Source organism: Xenopus laevis, chromosome 1L (assembly GCF_017654675.1).
Source record: "Xenopus laevis strain J_2021 chromosome 1L, Xenopus_laevis_v10.1, whole genome shotgun sequence".
Lineage (NCBI taxonomy): Eukaryota > Metazoa > Chordata > Amphibia > Anura > Pipidae > Xenopus > Xenopus laevis.
Window position 1 is genome coordinate 198,816,747 of NC_054371.1, and position 15,580 is coordinate 198,832,326.

General features: G+C 39.1%; 1 protein-coding gene across 1 annotated transcript; it reads left to right on the plus strand.

The window, feature by feature from the left end:
- The first annotated feature begins 5,818 nt into the window (after positions 1-5,818).
- Positions 5,819-9,419, plus strand: LOC108697112 (cocaine- and amphetamine-regulated transcript protein). The gene is made up of 3 exons (XM_018226838.2): positions 5,819-6,030; positions 6,448-6,531; positions 9,057-9,419. The coding sequence occupies exons 1-3, from the start codon at positions 5,881-5,883 to the stop codon at positions 9,162-9,164; spliced, it is 342 nt and encodes a 113-aa protein (XP_018082327.1). The 5' UTR covers positions 5,819-5,880; the 3' UTR covers positions 9,165-9,419.
- The last annotated feature ends 6,161 nt before the right edge of the window (positions 9,420-15,580 follow it).

The following is a 15,580-nucleotide window of genomic DNA, read 5'->3' on the forward strand; positions in this document are numbered from 1 at the left end:
AGCGTTTTCTACTCCTTTTTTCTGATCACGCCTACTTCCGATGATGCCACTTCAGGTTTACAATGACAACACTTCCTGTTTTACTCCACTTTTTCTGATCACGTCTACTTCCGATGATGTCACTTCCAGTTTACAATGACAGCACTTCCTGTTTTACTCCCTTTTTTCTGATCATGCCTACTTCTGATGATGCCACTTCCGGTTTACAATGACAGCACTTCCTGTTTCACTCCATTTTTTCTGATCACGCCTACTTCCGATGATGTCACTTCCGGTTTACAATGACAGCACTTCCTGGTTCTTGATGGTCAGCGGGTCCGGGTTGCAGATAAGGTACTTGCGGGTCGGGTAGCGGATCCAAATGGGTAAAAATGCGGGTCCGGGTTGCAGGTTGCGAGTACAGGTCAGGTACGGGTTCCAAAAAATGGACCCACGCAGGACTCTATCTTGCTGAGATCTGAAGAAACAGTTTTTTTCTTTTCATCATTTTTATTAGGTTTACCAAAGCACAACAGATTTTCAAACTAAAAGATCATGATAACCACGATAAAATGAAAGCATATGTCATGCAGCTTACAACCCAAAGGAATATAAAATATAAATATAAGCACAATCACTGCATTGTACAAGGGTGATAATCAAATAAACAAATAAAGAAATAAAAAATAAATCTATCCAACATGAAACTAAACCTCGCATGGTGGAAATACAGAATCAAAAAGCTTTATAAAGATAAAGAGCCTTTAAAGCGGCCCATAAAGTAAAATAGTTAAAACTGTAACAACTCCAACATTTTAGATTTGTGCCCAGGTCCACTTAATCGAAATAAATAGATAAATTATCGGCAAACTTGTGTTTTGGATGAGGTTTTTCTGATGTAGTTCTTATGGCCTCTTGTCAGAAAAGCTGATTTAATTGAGCTAAAATATCTTTTATGGAAGGGAAAAACTCTAAAATCCAGAACAAAAATAGGGCCTTTTTTGTAGCCGCCATAAAATGGAAAATTAAGTTCAAGATTAAATTAGGGTTAGATTTACTATGTTTTCTCAGTGTAAAAGAGAAACATTTGGTTTGGTTTAATTGGAATTCCACATAACAATCCTGTTTAACCTGCATATTTAATTTGGCTTCTTAATCTTTCCTGCCTCCTTATGTTATTCTTTTCTGATATATCAATTGTTGGAAACACTTCATCCCATCCATTGCCTTGTTAGCAACAAGACTGATTGTTATGGTTGAGCTCTGCATCTAGTATTGACTTAGTTATGGTTCTCTCTAATAAATAATTCAGACACAATGAAAACAAATCAGTATTTTTCATTTTAAATGCAATGTGGCAGTTTAGGCATGAATATAAATGTGACCACCGTTATACAAATGGCCAACTCAAGACATTAATGTTCTTCCTATTATTTTTCGAAGCTCAGCTTAATTGTAATATAATTTCAAAAGACTATTGAAGGGTCACTATAACATCATTTTTCTCTTTCCTATTGTCTAATGGAAATATTAAGGAGTCATTTATTGTTATATTATATTCCTTTTGCCCACCCCAAACATCACTGCCCTTCCTTCAGTGATAATATTACTGGCTAAGCCTGCAGTTGTACAGTTGTACTGGCTAAGTTTTCACTACCTCTAAGGCTGATTGGCCACCGCTTCCCATTGCCTTGGGATCTGGGGTTTTCTGGAAAAGGGATGTTTCTGTAATTTGGATCTCTATACATTAAGGGGCACATTTACTAAGCTCGAGTGACCCTAACTCTGCTGTGTTATAATCCCAACAAGAATAAGGGGGTGTAGTCAGTCAAACATGGTCATAAATAGAATTAAATGTTGCTGCACTTCATATGGCCACCCACAAAAGCATCAGGCTAAAGGGCTTTCCAGAACTGCAAATTGCAATGCATTGAGGAATGTGGGCAAAATGTATATAAATGTAAACAAAAAAAAACTTTGAGGGACAATGTGTGTAAAGTCAGTATTGGTGCAGCCAAAAACCTTTTTTACGTTAAAAATATTTCCATATACAGGTATGGGATCAGTTTTCTGTCAACCTATTATCCAGAAAGCTCCAAAGTACAGAATGGCCATCTCAATTTAAATCAAATAATTCAAATTTTTAAAGACAATTTCCTTTTTCTCTGTAATAATAAAACAGTCCCTTGCACTTGACCCCAACTGAGATATAATTAATCCTTATTGTAGGCAAAACCAGCCTTTCATTTTTAAATGATTTTTACTACACTTAGGGGCACATTTACTAAGGGTCGAATATCGAGGGTTAGTAAACCCTCAAAGTAAAATCCTTTGAATATCGAATTCGAAGGATTTACCGCAAATTGAAGTAAAAGTCAACGAACGATTCGAAGGATTTTAATCGATCAATCAAAGGATTTTTCTTTGATCAAAAAAACCTTAGAAAACTGATGGGGAAGGTCCCCATAGGCTAACATTGTACCACGGTAGGTTTAAACTGCCAAAGTATGTAGTCGAAGTTTTTTTACGAGACAGTACTTTTACTATTGAATAGTCGAACGATTTTTAGTTCGAATCGTTCAAGTCGTATTCGAAGGTCGTAGTAGCCTATTCGATGGTCGAAGTACCCAAAAAAATAATTCGACGTTTTTTTACTTCGAATCATTCACTCGAGCTTAGTAAATGTGCCCCTTAATGTATCGAGATCCAAATTACAGAAACATCCTTTTTCCAGAAAACCCCAGATCCCAAGCATTCTGAATAACAGGTCCCATACCTCTATAATCTTTTTAAAAGTTACACTTGGGGGTTGGATGCAGAGACCTTTACTTGGATGGAGGCCAGGGGGTTCTGCTTAGCGAATAAATATCATTCCTTATAGACCTTCCTTTGTATGAAGAGCTATTACTCCTGGAAGATGTTCCACTGCATGGGGCACAACAGTACTGTACTGCACTGCTGTATTTATATTTTATATTTTTAAACCATCTTCACTCACTGTCACTTATGTAAATAGAATGGTTCATCTTTTACTACATATGCTCTGCTGCTAAACTTAATTTTAAAAAATGTAGTATTTTTTTATGTAAAAATGTTTTTGTACTTAGTTGTAGTATTTAACTAGTATGTTTTAACTTTGCACAGTCTAAATAAAGTGGATCAGGATGCAGTTCGCTGCAAGTTGTACTTGTATAACTATGTATAACATGTGACAAATAAAGAATCTTATCTTATCTTCAAAAAAAAAAAAAAAGGCTATTACTCCTGGAAGATGTTCCACTGTGAAATATTAAACCTGAAATAAACATGGTCAAATTTTAAAATTAATCTGAACCCTAGTTTCGTATTCACCTTTGGAAAAAATACTAAAATTGTTGCCTTTAGCTTTAAAGTCATATGACTCTGTGTTCAGCAGAAATGAAACCGAATCCTCCAAAAAGGACTTGGATTCTGTCACAGGTTTATCCAGCTGCCAAATTAGCTGCCCATGTTTAAAGGGGGTTCTCCACCCAAAATATTTTGGCACAATTAAAGAAAATATAATTCTAAGCAATTTTCCAATGTATATTCTTTAAAGGACAGGTGAAAATCACTGGTGAAGAATCTTATATGTCAGGCCCTAGTGATGCACCCGCCTGCCACCTGACTACCCGCGCCCGCCCGAGCCCAACTTCCGGGTCGTTTATAGACCTACGCTGCCAATGATGTCACAAAAGGGGCGGGGCGAGCAGGTGCAGCGTCTATAAAAGAAGAACCAGGAAGTCGGAAGCAGACAATTGACAGACCCGCAGAGAAGAGTGCCAGGTTGGCCCTAAGCCGATTGACCCGTGGGTAAACCGGCGGGTCCTGCGGGTATTGGGCCGGCCTGCACATCACTATCAGGCACCACCTAGTGACCAGGCTGGTGCTCCTTATCATTGAAAAATGTTCACAGGACAGCTGAAACAGCCCTTGGGTCTGAAGATGTTGACGTAATTAGGTGTATACCCTGGTCCCTCCATTTTTTTCCAGCCTGAGGACTAAGGACAGCTCTTGTTATCATGTGTGACTTGCCCTTTAAATATTCAGTGGTTTTATTTGCAAATGTAACTACTAATGAAAGCCATATCTGCCTGGCTGTTTTAGGCCTAAACTCCACGACAGATTTTGTAGGATGGTGTCTGAGAGAAAAAACGCATCCTACAAGTTGGATGTAGTCGCACGGATTATTCCCCATTGAGGGGGTTATTTATCAAAGGTCAAATTTTAGAACTTTTAAACCTCAAATGAAATCTCAACTCGAATGGTTCCTAATTTAGGAAAAAAATGAATGGAAAAAACTTGAGTCGGCAAGTTTGGGGTTAACAGCCCAAAGACTCGAATTGATATCGTTTTCTGCACAAAAAACAAACCTCAAAATAATGAGTTTTCAAGCGAAGCCATCCAAAATAAACTCAAATATCATGAAGGCCTTTTAACTTCTTCAAATGGTTCAAGGGACCTCTGCAATTGACTCCTACAGGACCTTGACAGGTTTTCAGATTCAAGGTATTCCTAAGGTCGAGGTATAATAAATTTCTAAGGGTTTTTTTTACACAAAAAAATTGATTCTGACTAAAAAATAACCTAGAAAACGCAAAATTTTTGTGGAAAATGCAAAGTGACCCTTAATAAATGTGCCCCTGAATGTCAGATGTAGATGCATGAACAAGCTATACCATGCGACTATACATTCTAGCTATAGGGGGATCAGATTTTGTAGCATCCTACAAATTTTGTGCTGTTGCATGGCAAGATCAGATAAAATTTGACTAGTGCCCAGACAGCCTGGCCAGGCGTCCTAGGCAACCTGGCTGGTCGCAGCTCCATATAGACGTGCAGGCGCTCGTGCACATGCGGATAGGCAATTGTGCTCACAGCTAGTGAGGAGAAATGAGGACCAGACCACGGGTAGAAACTGAGAACGTCATGCCTGGCACCCCTCCAGCTTTGCTCCCTAGGCACATGCCTACTCTGTCTACTCATGGTCGGACTGGGCCGACGGGACACCGGGAAAAAACCCAGTCGGCCCCTGGCTCTTGTGGGTCCCACTGGCCAGTCCTGTTCCCAGGGGCGTTTCAGCCATCAGGCAAGGTGAGCACGTTGCCTCAGGCGGCAGCTCTGAAGACGTTACCAGGGGCTGCAAATTAAATTCGGCTTTTCTAGTGCAGAGTGCGCAATTTTGTTCTCTGCGCTATCAATGCGGCCTGCACTAGACCCTCTGTCGACTATAAAGGTAAGCATAATGGGCGGCAGGGGGGCAGCATTGCGAACGCCGCCTCAGGCGATAATCTTCTTGTCGCAGGTTGCGCCAAATACAAGCTGCGTGCATGCGCGTCCGTGTGTGCGTTGGGGGGGGGTTGCGGCTTGGCTGGAGAACCCGGCTGCAGGGGACCCGGAGTCCCACCCTGTGTCAACCCCTAATTCCAGCCTTGAATCTGACCCACAAAATCTGATCAAAATCTCTCTTGGAGTTTAGCCTTTATAGTCTCTGCTTTTCTGCGTCTGCAGCCTGTTTAAAAAAAAACCTGGAGGAAACTGACTGCTTCCAGTTGCAGTTATGTTTATACATTTAAAACCATTGCCATTTTTAATTACTGTATAAATACACAGTTGCTTAGAATTACATTTCGTAATCATTTTGGAAGACTCTTTACCCCTGAAATAGGCATAGAAGAGAGTATATAAATATGTGCGTGTATAATATATGTCATGTGCAGGAGATGGAGTTCTCCTTGTGTCTGGTTTAACTCATTATTTTGCGCCCGTGTAGCAGCAGCAGCAGCAGCAGCAGCAGCAGCCTGTGATGTCAGTGCGGGCGGAGTCGCTATCGCTATATAACGCTGTCCGCTACTTGTAGCTTTCAGCAAGAAGTTCAGCACCATGGAGAGCTCTCGCCTGCACCTAATGCTCGGCCCCCTGTTCCTACTCCTTTTTCTCTCAGCCAACTGCCAGGAAGACGCCGACTCCTTGGAGACCAGAGCCGCCGACTTTTTCTCCCAGGGAGACAACAGCGTTCACGAAAAGGATCTGGTAGGTCCTAATATTAACAAGCATCATAGCGTTATTATACTCTAAACTGCCGCTTATCTGCTCCTTATTTCTTATGTACAAATGATACTAATTGGGGAAAACTGTCACTTGTGGGGATATTTCTGCCTCACCCCTGTTGCTTTGAAACTAAAATCCACTCTTTGGTTTCATTGGTGTGTTTATCAGACCAGAAGTTTTCTCTCTGTATTTTAGCATTCTGTAATTACAATCCATGTCCTATAGCAGGAAGTGTCAGTGCAACAATTTGGCAGAGTTTTCTCCAAGAAAGTTTTCCTGATAATTAAGAATATATATTCAATCTGATGGCAATGGCTTGGACTGGGTATTTACTATTTTTCCTCTGCTTCACCTGATATTTGTCCAGTAATTCACTGCTTCCTTGTGTTTGTGTTGAAGATCGACGCTCTGCAAGAGGTGCTGGAAAAGCTGAAAAATAAAAGGCTTCCTTTATTTGAGAAAAAATACGGCCAAGTTCCCATGGTGAGTCCTCCTTTTGTTTCCTTGGAGTGAATGACGATGGATCTGCCCATAATTCAGTGTCAATTCAGATATTATTGCCCTATAACCTGGGACTAAATACAACATAAAGTCCAATTTAAAAAAAAAAAAACGCACATTCATGCACATTTTAATTTCTATATTATAAATATGTATTCTGATTTCTGACACAACCACAATTTCCCCAACACAATCACCAGCTTATACACACTGGCGTGGACACCTTTTGGGAACATGCACTGTGGCAATAATGGGGCTCATTTATCAACACTGGGCAAATTTGCCCATGGGCAGTAACCCATCAAACTGCTGCATTCATTGTTCTACCTGCAGTTGGCTTTAAAAAGCTAATCACTGATTGGTTGCTATAGGTAACAGCACACAGGATATTTGCCCAGTGTTGATAAATGAGCCCCCATATCCAGTGATAAAGTGCTCCAGTTGTAGCTTCTTTATTGCATATTTATAGCACCACTTGGGGGCCCATTTATGATTTACTTAGCTCGAGTGAAGGAATAGAATAAAAAAAAACTTGAATTTCAAATGTTTTTTTTGGCTACTTCGACCATCGAATTGGCTACTTCGACCTTCGACTACGACTTCGATTCAAACTAAAAATCATTCGACTATTCGACCTTTTGATAGTCGAAGTACTGTCTCTTTAAAAAAAACTTCGACCCCCTAGTTCGCCACCTAAAACCTACCGAAGTGCAATGTTAGCCTATGGGGAAGGTCCCCATAGGCTTTCTAATGTTTTTTTCATTCAATCGATGGATTTAAATCCTTCGAATCGAACAATTCGAAGGATTTAATCGTTCGATCTAACTATTTGCAGTAAATCCTTTGACTTTGATATTCGAAGTCGAAGGATTAACATACGACAGTCGGATATCGAGGCTTAATTAACCCTCGAAATTCGACCCTAGGTAAATCTGCCCCTTGGTGTATAACATTGGTTCCTAATTCTAAAATCCATTGTAATTGTCATTAAACACTTTTACTATTCCTGAATCTTCACAAATACTAAGTGATAAGAAGGGACGCCAACCATGTAATAATACCCAATAACAGGGATTTGTCTGGATGTTAGCTTGGCACAGTGTGTGCAGTTGGGGAAAGGAAGGCTTGAGCTATGCTTCTTGCCTGTGCCACTTTGTATATCAGTAGTCAGTTACTGCTCTGATAAATGATCATCATCATCAATTTTGTCCATTTGTGGTGCTCCATTTAAATTCTGATATTACAGAATTTGCACAACTTATCGTTTACTGTACAGTTTTCATAGCACACCACTCCCTGTGACTTAACAGCCTCACTGTAAGCATGGCAGATGCCACTATAGCTACACTCATTATTTAGACTTTTGTACAAGGACACACACATTTTGAGTCCAGCAACCAACAGCAAATGGCTCATGAGCTCTTTTAAGTGCCAGAAACAATGCAATACTGTCTCGAAAATTGTCTGTGTTGGAAGACTTCCCACCTAAGGTATTGCAAGTTCCTGGCAACTCACAGTCTTGCATTGAATAACATGGTGGTACCCAAATCTGTGGCACTGTCAGTTTGTATTGAGTACAACTCAAACATCTAACTAGCTGTTGTAGTTGTAGACAGCAGAAGGACTGTTTAACCTCCCTCTATTTTGCTGGCTCAGTCCAGTTTGAATACTGCATTCATCCATATTTATGACTTAAACAGGTGGTTCACCTTTAAGTTTAAATTTAGTATCTTATAAAATGGTAAATTCTAAGCAACTTTTCAATTGGTCTTTATTATTTTTTTTTATAGTTTATAAAATTATTTGCCGCCTTCTTCTGACTCTTTGCAGCTTAGCAATAAGGGTCACTGACCCCATCTAAAAAAAACCAAATGCTCTGCAAGGCTACATATTTATTGTTGTTGTTATTTTTTATTACTCATCAGGCCCTCTTCTTTTCATATTCCAGTCTCTTATTCAAATCAATGCATGGCAATTTGGACCCTAGCAACCAGATGGCTGGAATAGCAAACTGGAGAGCTGCTGAATAAAAAGCTAAATAACTAAAAAAAAACACAAATAACAAAAAATTAAAACCAATTGCAAATTATCTTAGAATATCATTCTCTACATCATACTAAAGGTTAAGGGTGAACAATCCCTTTCAAACTCCCGCTACTGGACTGCTGGTTCAGTCCAGTCTAAATGACGCATTCCTTCTTATTTATGATTTAACCATAAAGCAAAGAGCGTCTCACACAAAGTTTACCTTCATTTCTTTCACTGGTAAAGAAAATGATTCACCCACCTGGTTCTTAGACAGTAACACTGAAGGCTGCAGGGAGAGGTATCAATCCTTTTTTTAAAGTTTAACTCCCTGTTTAATGCCAATTAGACAATTACCATAAATTTTTTACATAACACATTAAGGGCTTATTTTAATCACAGATGTATATAGCTCTTATAACCTGGGTTTGCTATCAGAAACATGGTTAGACAACTCATTCCCAGCTGTGTCCCTCTTGCAGTGTGATGCCGGAGAACAATGTGCTGTCAGGAAAGGACCACGAATCGGAAAGCTCTGCGACTGCCCCCGACGGACTTCATGCAATACATTCCTATTAAAGTGTTTGTAAGCGTCACAATGAAAAAGGACAAAGCTCATTCACCTGGATTGTCAGGGGAGACGAGAACTCCCAGGGGCCCATTCTGATTCTGTGTCAAGGGTTTTCATCATTGTTTTCTCGTTGTGGAGAGCGTTCAGGTACATAACATGTGCATATGTATTAACATTGTGCTGTAAATGAACACAATGCTGTACAATACGTCCATGAGACTTTGTTATGAAAACATTGCATCAAAAAGCTTCTATTAAAGACATTTAATCATAATATTCCTCTGCATGATATGTTACTTCTTAATAAAGGCAGAAAAACCAATGGTTACTTTATAAACACATATATAATCAACACATGGATTAATGCAAAATTGGGTATTTTATTCATATTCAGGTTAATGACACACTGTTGGTACACTAGTCACCTGTGTCACTTGGCTTCATGTTCTATTTTCTTGCAACTGGAGCTGAAACACTGGAAGAACTAAAGCCTAACTAAAGAAGTAGGCTAGAAATGTACATTATGTTTTGGGCTTCAGTACCAGCATAAGGCAACTACAGCCCTTTAGCAGTAACTATCTGTGTCTCCAAAGATGCCCCAGTAGCTCCCCATCTTCTTTTCTGCTGATTCACTGCTCATGCTCTGTGCTGCTGTCACTTACTGAGCTTAGGGACCCACTCACAATATACAGTACATAGAATGCAAATGTTGTAATATAGGTTTGATTAGTAATTAATACAGATAATTACTACATGGCAGCACAGAAACCAGTGCAATTAGCATCAGCATTTCAGCCCTGTAGCATCTGCTTATATTACAGGCCAACTTAATTTTCTGCTGGATAATTAGTGATGACCCCTAAGCTTAGCTTCTCAACAGCTGCTCAGAGCCCACTGAGCATGTGAGTGTCACAGACACTTTCCAAGATGGTGACCCCCTGTGACAAGTTTGAAGTCCTGGATCATTGCTGCTATTGACAAGCTGAAACTTTAGGCTGGTGCAATAAGGTCATCATATAAAATATGGCATTTTTAGCCATATTCATATTTAGGGTTTAGTTCTCCTTTAAACACAGTTTTTACAAATATATCCATAAGCAAGATAAGAGCAAGATATCATAATGTATAGAATACACATTAAAGAGTTGTAAACAATAGAAACCCAAAATTTGTTCTCTATATGTTTTGTTATTCAAATAAATTTTAACACTACCCAGAAACTACATAATCAGGCCCGGATTTGTGGAAAGGCCACCTAGGCCTGGGTCTAGGGTGGCAGGATTTTAGGGGGGCAGCATGCTGCCCAACCACACCCACATTGGTCCAGATGATGAAAATTTGCACGAAAAAGAGGAGGGGACAGGGGCGACAAACGGCAGTGGGCCTAGGGGCGCCCTCTATGTAAATCCGGCCCTGTTCATAACAGCCTTTCTTTATTGTTGTAGCCAGCCATGTTTATTTCAAAACTAGTTAAACCACACGTCTATACATATAAACCAGCCAAAATGCACAAGTTATGGCTTTCTTATATAATTGCAGTCGCTTGTGTTTGTCATTTTTGTGACCATTCAGACTAATTTAGCAGGTCAGGAGTTAAATTAGTTCTGGTCTGATTTGTTAGAAATCCATGTTTTCAAACAGAAAGTGGAGAAACAAATAGCATAATGAAATGAATGCCTTGGTAATGAACAAAACAATCAATGGAACAGCCCATTAGTTCTGCTCTTGTTTCCCATTTAATGAAAGGGTGGCTCCTAATTGGTCAATGTCACACAAATGGAAATTCCCACAATAGCACACTGTTATTGGGAAAAGTGATTCTGGCTCCTTCAAAATAGGGAACATTTAACACCACCAGGAAAATGGAAGGATCCATGATCCATTGCACCTTGTTTAAAATGGGTTTTATTATGTTTCCTAGCAAGGAGTTGGAGGAAGGGAACCCCCCAATATCTATTTATGGGCACCCCCTCTGTCAGATAGTGGTGTACATTGTAACATTTAGCACCATCACCTCTTGTGCCAACACAACAAATGGGTTTCCATAAAATGGGCTCATTTTACTGTATGTTACTACCATCTGCAGTGTTTAGCTTTTATGCAATGGTCCCCAACCAGCAGCTCGTGAGCAACATGTTGCTCTCCAACCCCTTGGATGTTGCTCTCAGTGGCCTCAAAGCAGGTGCTTATTTTTGAGTTCCAGGCTTGGAGGCAGGTTTTGGTTGTATAAAAAAACAGGTGTACCGCCAAACAGAACCTCAATGTAGGTTGACAATCCACATAGGGGCTACCAAATGACCAATGAAAGCACTTATTTGGCACCCCAAGAACATTTTCATGCTAGTGTTGCTCCCTAACTCCTTTTACTTCTGAATGTTGCTCATGGGTTCAAAATGTTGGGGATCCCTGTTATATGTATAATATCCATCCACAGTACAGCTTTGTGCTCATCAGTTTCCCTGCAATCTTCCCATGTCTACTATTAGAATTGACTACCTGTATTGGAATAGTCCAGATTCCTTTTCTTATGCGATGGCCCCGGCTGCCAGCGGCCTCTCGCATGTGCAGTGGACTCATCAGCCCTCACTAAGAAGAAATATTCTTCCTTCACCTAAATGAAATACAGTAGCAGCCACAAATGAAAGGAGGATGGAGGATATCTTCAGTAAGCAATGGAAACGAGAGAAACTTGTACCTGTAGAATGATTCAATTCAGACAAATTAACTTTACATGAATTAGGAGTGTTATATAGGCGCCTTTCCTTCTCCTTTAAGCTACTTTATATTAAAAGGTAAGTTTTATTATTTTAAACATTTAAAACAAAACAGAACAAGACAGGGAGTCAAGCATGAGGTACAAGTCGACACAGAGTAGTGTAACAGTAAAAAACATAGGGGGGAGTTAATTGGACACACCAATGAGTAGTCTTTGTGTGTTGGGATTTAAGATACAATTTGCTTCACACTGGGATGAGGAATGTCATGACTTCCCTAATTCAGGCATCACCAGAAAGTGCAGAGACTGGGTCAATATCACACTACGGACCCCAGACCTTGTGAAATTTGGTGGGTGAACCTCTAATTCAGTATGTAAGTGGGACAGCATTGTTAACCAGCTGCATCCAAACTCTGAGGGAAGGTGGAGAGTTAGCCATCCAGTGCATTGCGACTGTTTTCTTTGCTTAGTAGAATAGTAAAATAAGCTTAACCTAGCTTGTTTGGCAGGGATTAAATCCTCTACGACCCCCAGGAGACAGATAGCTGGTGTTATTACCCTTAGGAAGTCCAGGTTATCCGCCAGGTAATTTATGCCTTGGGTCCAGAAGTTAAAGATTTGTGGACATTCCCGTCATCAAATGGAAAAAGTCACTTTAAGCTTACTTTTAACCTAACTATACCCCCACATCTGTGTACCGGCATAGGCATTTTCCTATGGTTTCCTTTCTGGGGTCCACAGCTGCTATCAATGGCGTAACTAGATACTGGGCCTCACAGCAAATACTGTTCTACCAAAACCAAGGCGAGTGCTAGACAAGAAGAACTGAGACATGTGCTTGGTCATATGTACTGTGCTCTCATTCTCATTAACCTTCCAACAAAGTATCATTTTCTAACCATTCCTCTGGAAACTTTACTCAGAATGTACTTTTATTATTTCTCAAATTGAATGAACATTTTAACACATTTAAAATACTTTGATGCTGGGCTCTATATAAGTACATGTAAAATACAGTGCCATGACCAATGGACAGTATTTGTGCATTCTGTAGTCGTTTCTGTTATATTAGGTATCCCTCCCCTACATACATAAGAACTTATTGCACTTGGGACTATGTCTCCCCACAATTCTTCTGGTCTGCTAAATTCACATCCACATTCAGGTAAAGTCATTGACCGTCTACATTTTTCAACTCACAATACATTTAGTGCAAGAAGCACAGTACGATTAATTGTGAAGAATAATAACTCTTTCAATGGAATCAAGTGCAAGATGAACGCTACTAGCTAATTAATCATTCAATATTAAAATATGATTGACACATAGACACAATAACTTGCATTTTGCATTTTTCTACCGCTGATTTTTACATTTACACGTGACGTGGCGAGAGCCACAAGGAACTGACAATGGAATTAAAGCCTGACCTACTTGAGACAGAATTCAATGGATTTAACCAATGGGCACTTCTTCCCTTTATAGCTATATACATTGCTATTACACTTAATTATCTGATCAATAGGACTGAATATATATATATATATATATATACAAAATGGGGTGGTAAAAAAGGTGCACATTTCAACTTACATCATGTAACCCTTAACAACCTCTTAGTAGGTGTTAATATTGTTTAAGAAAAAAGAAACCCCACCAAATAGAGGGTTACTATATCTATACCAAGTAGACACAACAAAAATTACAAAACCAAAATAATCAATGAGGATAATAATTCATTCATAAAGGTGCTAACTAATAAATTAGGTAAAGTGCTAGTGCAATTAATTAAAGTGAGAAACGATCAGTCCAAGGACTGATAAAAATTGATTATTCCTGAATCAAAAGGGTGTGTTACCCCACCAGTAGATTCCAGAAGCACCCCTTAATGAATAAATTCATTAAGCTTATTCGTTATTCATTAAGGGGTGCTTCTGGAATCTACTAGTGGGGTAACACACCCTTTTGATTCAGGAATAATCAATTTTTATAAGTCCTTAGACTGATCGTTTCTCACTTTAATTAATTGCACTAGCACTTTACCTAATTTATTAGTTAGCACCTTTATGAATGAATTATTATCCTCATTGATTATTTTGGTTTTGTAATTTTTGTTGTGAGTCTACTTGGTATAGATATAGTAACCCTCTATTTGGTGGGGTTTCTTTTTTCTTAAACAATATTAACATTTTTTCATCTGACTTTGTCAGACCTCTACCTATAGTTTGGGCTAAATAAGGATAAAATATATATATATATATATATATATATATATATATATATATATATATATATACATACAGGGATACCAACCAGTGTTGCTTCTTCAACCTCTTAGTAGGTGGTAATTACAAGTCTGGTGCAATAATAATAGCTGTAGAGGGGAAACAAGCCCTGTGGTTGTGGGGGGCCCATAGGATATGTAATGTCATAGGATCGTAAGAAGACCAACTGAAACTTTTGCCAGACCTGTCCTACATATTCAGGTGGTTTGGCATAATGATTGAAATCAACCAAATTGCTGACCAAACTGGGGATATATACAGCCATTTTTAGGCTAAAGTTTTAAATAAGGACTACTTGTCTCTGCTCAACCCTAAATAAATCTTATACAGATATTGAGGGGACACATTTAAACCTTGCAGATGATTTATACTAATAAAAGTCATAAAACTAAAGCTCCCACATAATGGAGATTGGTCAAAGCACTTTCTTTTGGAGATTTTGTCAGCAGTTACAGTTTAGCTGACACATTAGTCTGTGCTCCCTCTTTGCAGGGGACTCTCTCTACAGACTTTGATCTTTCACAGAGATATGAACTCCCATGGATCCTGCTGAGAGACAAGAGGGAGCCCCTCAAATCATCTCTGTTTGGCTTTGTGTATAGAAGCAGGTAAATGCCAGGTTCTGCCTTGTGAATAACTCAAATATGTTATATCCCCAAAGAGCAGTAGAGTGAATAGCAGATAAGGGAAATGTAAACCCAGAAATTACATTTTATCTAATGAAATACATTGCAATTCTAAGGAAGTTTCTAGTGTATATTAAATGGTACCAATGGAGAGTACAGCCTCTATAAAATAGGAAACAATAGACTTTTTTGCGGAAAAGTCAGGAGTGTTTCTAAAGAACTAAAAGACAGTGGGGTTGAATAAGCCAATCAGCAATTAGATTTCATTGATGGTAGAACACAGGGGACATGGAGGTACAGACCCTGCTGCCATATAAATGCCTGGAAATATGTTAGTGGTTTATATGGACTGCGTTTATTATGATAACATTTGCTTTATTGAGTGCAATAATCCAGTGTGACAAGTGTTCACAGTGCAGACAGGGCAGTAGCACTAAGGCAAGACAGATAGATGTTACTGTGAATTCTGATATAATGAAGAGGAGGCTGTACAAAGATCTGCACTGACATCCCCAAGGTCTTGTTCTGCCTCAGCTGTGACCTCTCTGTATAAGTGCTATGAGTAATAATGAATCTTTATATTGCCAAAGCAAATAGTCAATAGCATATTTCTTTCTTTTTTTTATTAAGAACATTTGAACAGTTCTTGTTGTGCTTTTGTGAGAAAGGCTTTTAAAAGTGGTGTAAATGTTCAAGTGCCCACATGATGGCAGTATTTCATTGTATAACTAATAAAATGCTTTAAGATTAAGCTCTCCTACATAAAGGCTTGCTATAATGCAGGCGTATTAGACATAATGATTTCAGA

Excerpts from the sequence above, each read along its gene's own strand:
- LOC108697112 (XM_018226838.2), top strand. The coding sequence starts at position 5,881 with ATGGAGAGCTCTCGCCTGCACCTAATGCTCGGCCCCCTGTTCCTACTC. Across the intron at positions 6,031-6,447 it reads GCGTTCACGAAAAGGATCTG|ATCGACGCTCTGCAAGAGGT; the intron begins GTAGGTCCTAAT and ends TTTGTGTTGAAG. Across the intron at positions 6,532-9,056 it reads AATACGGCCAAGTTCCCATG|TGTGATGCCGGAGAACAATG; the intron begins GTGAGTCCTCCT and ends TCCCTCTTGCAG.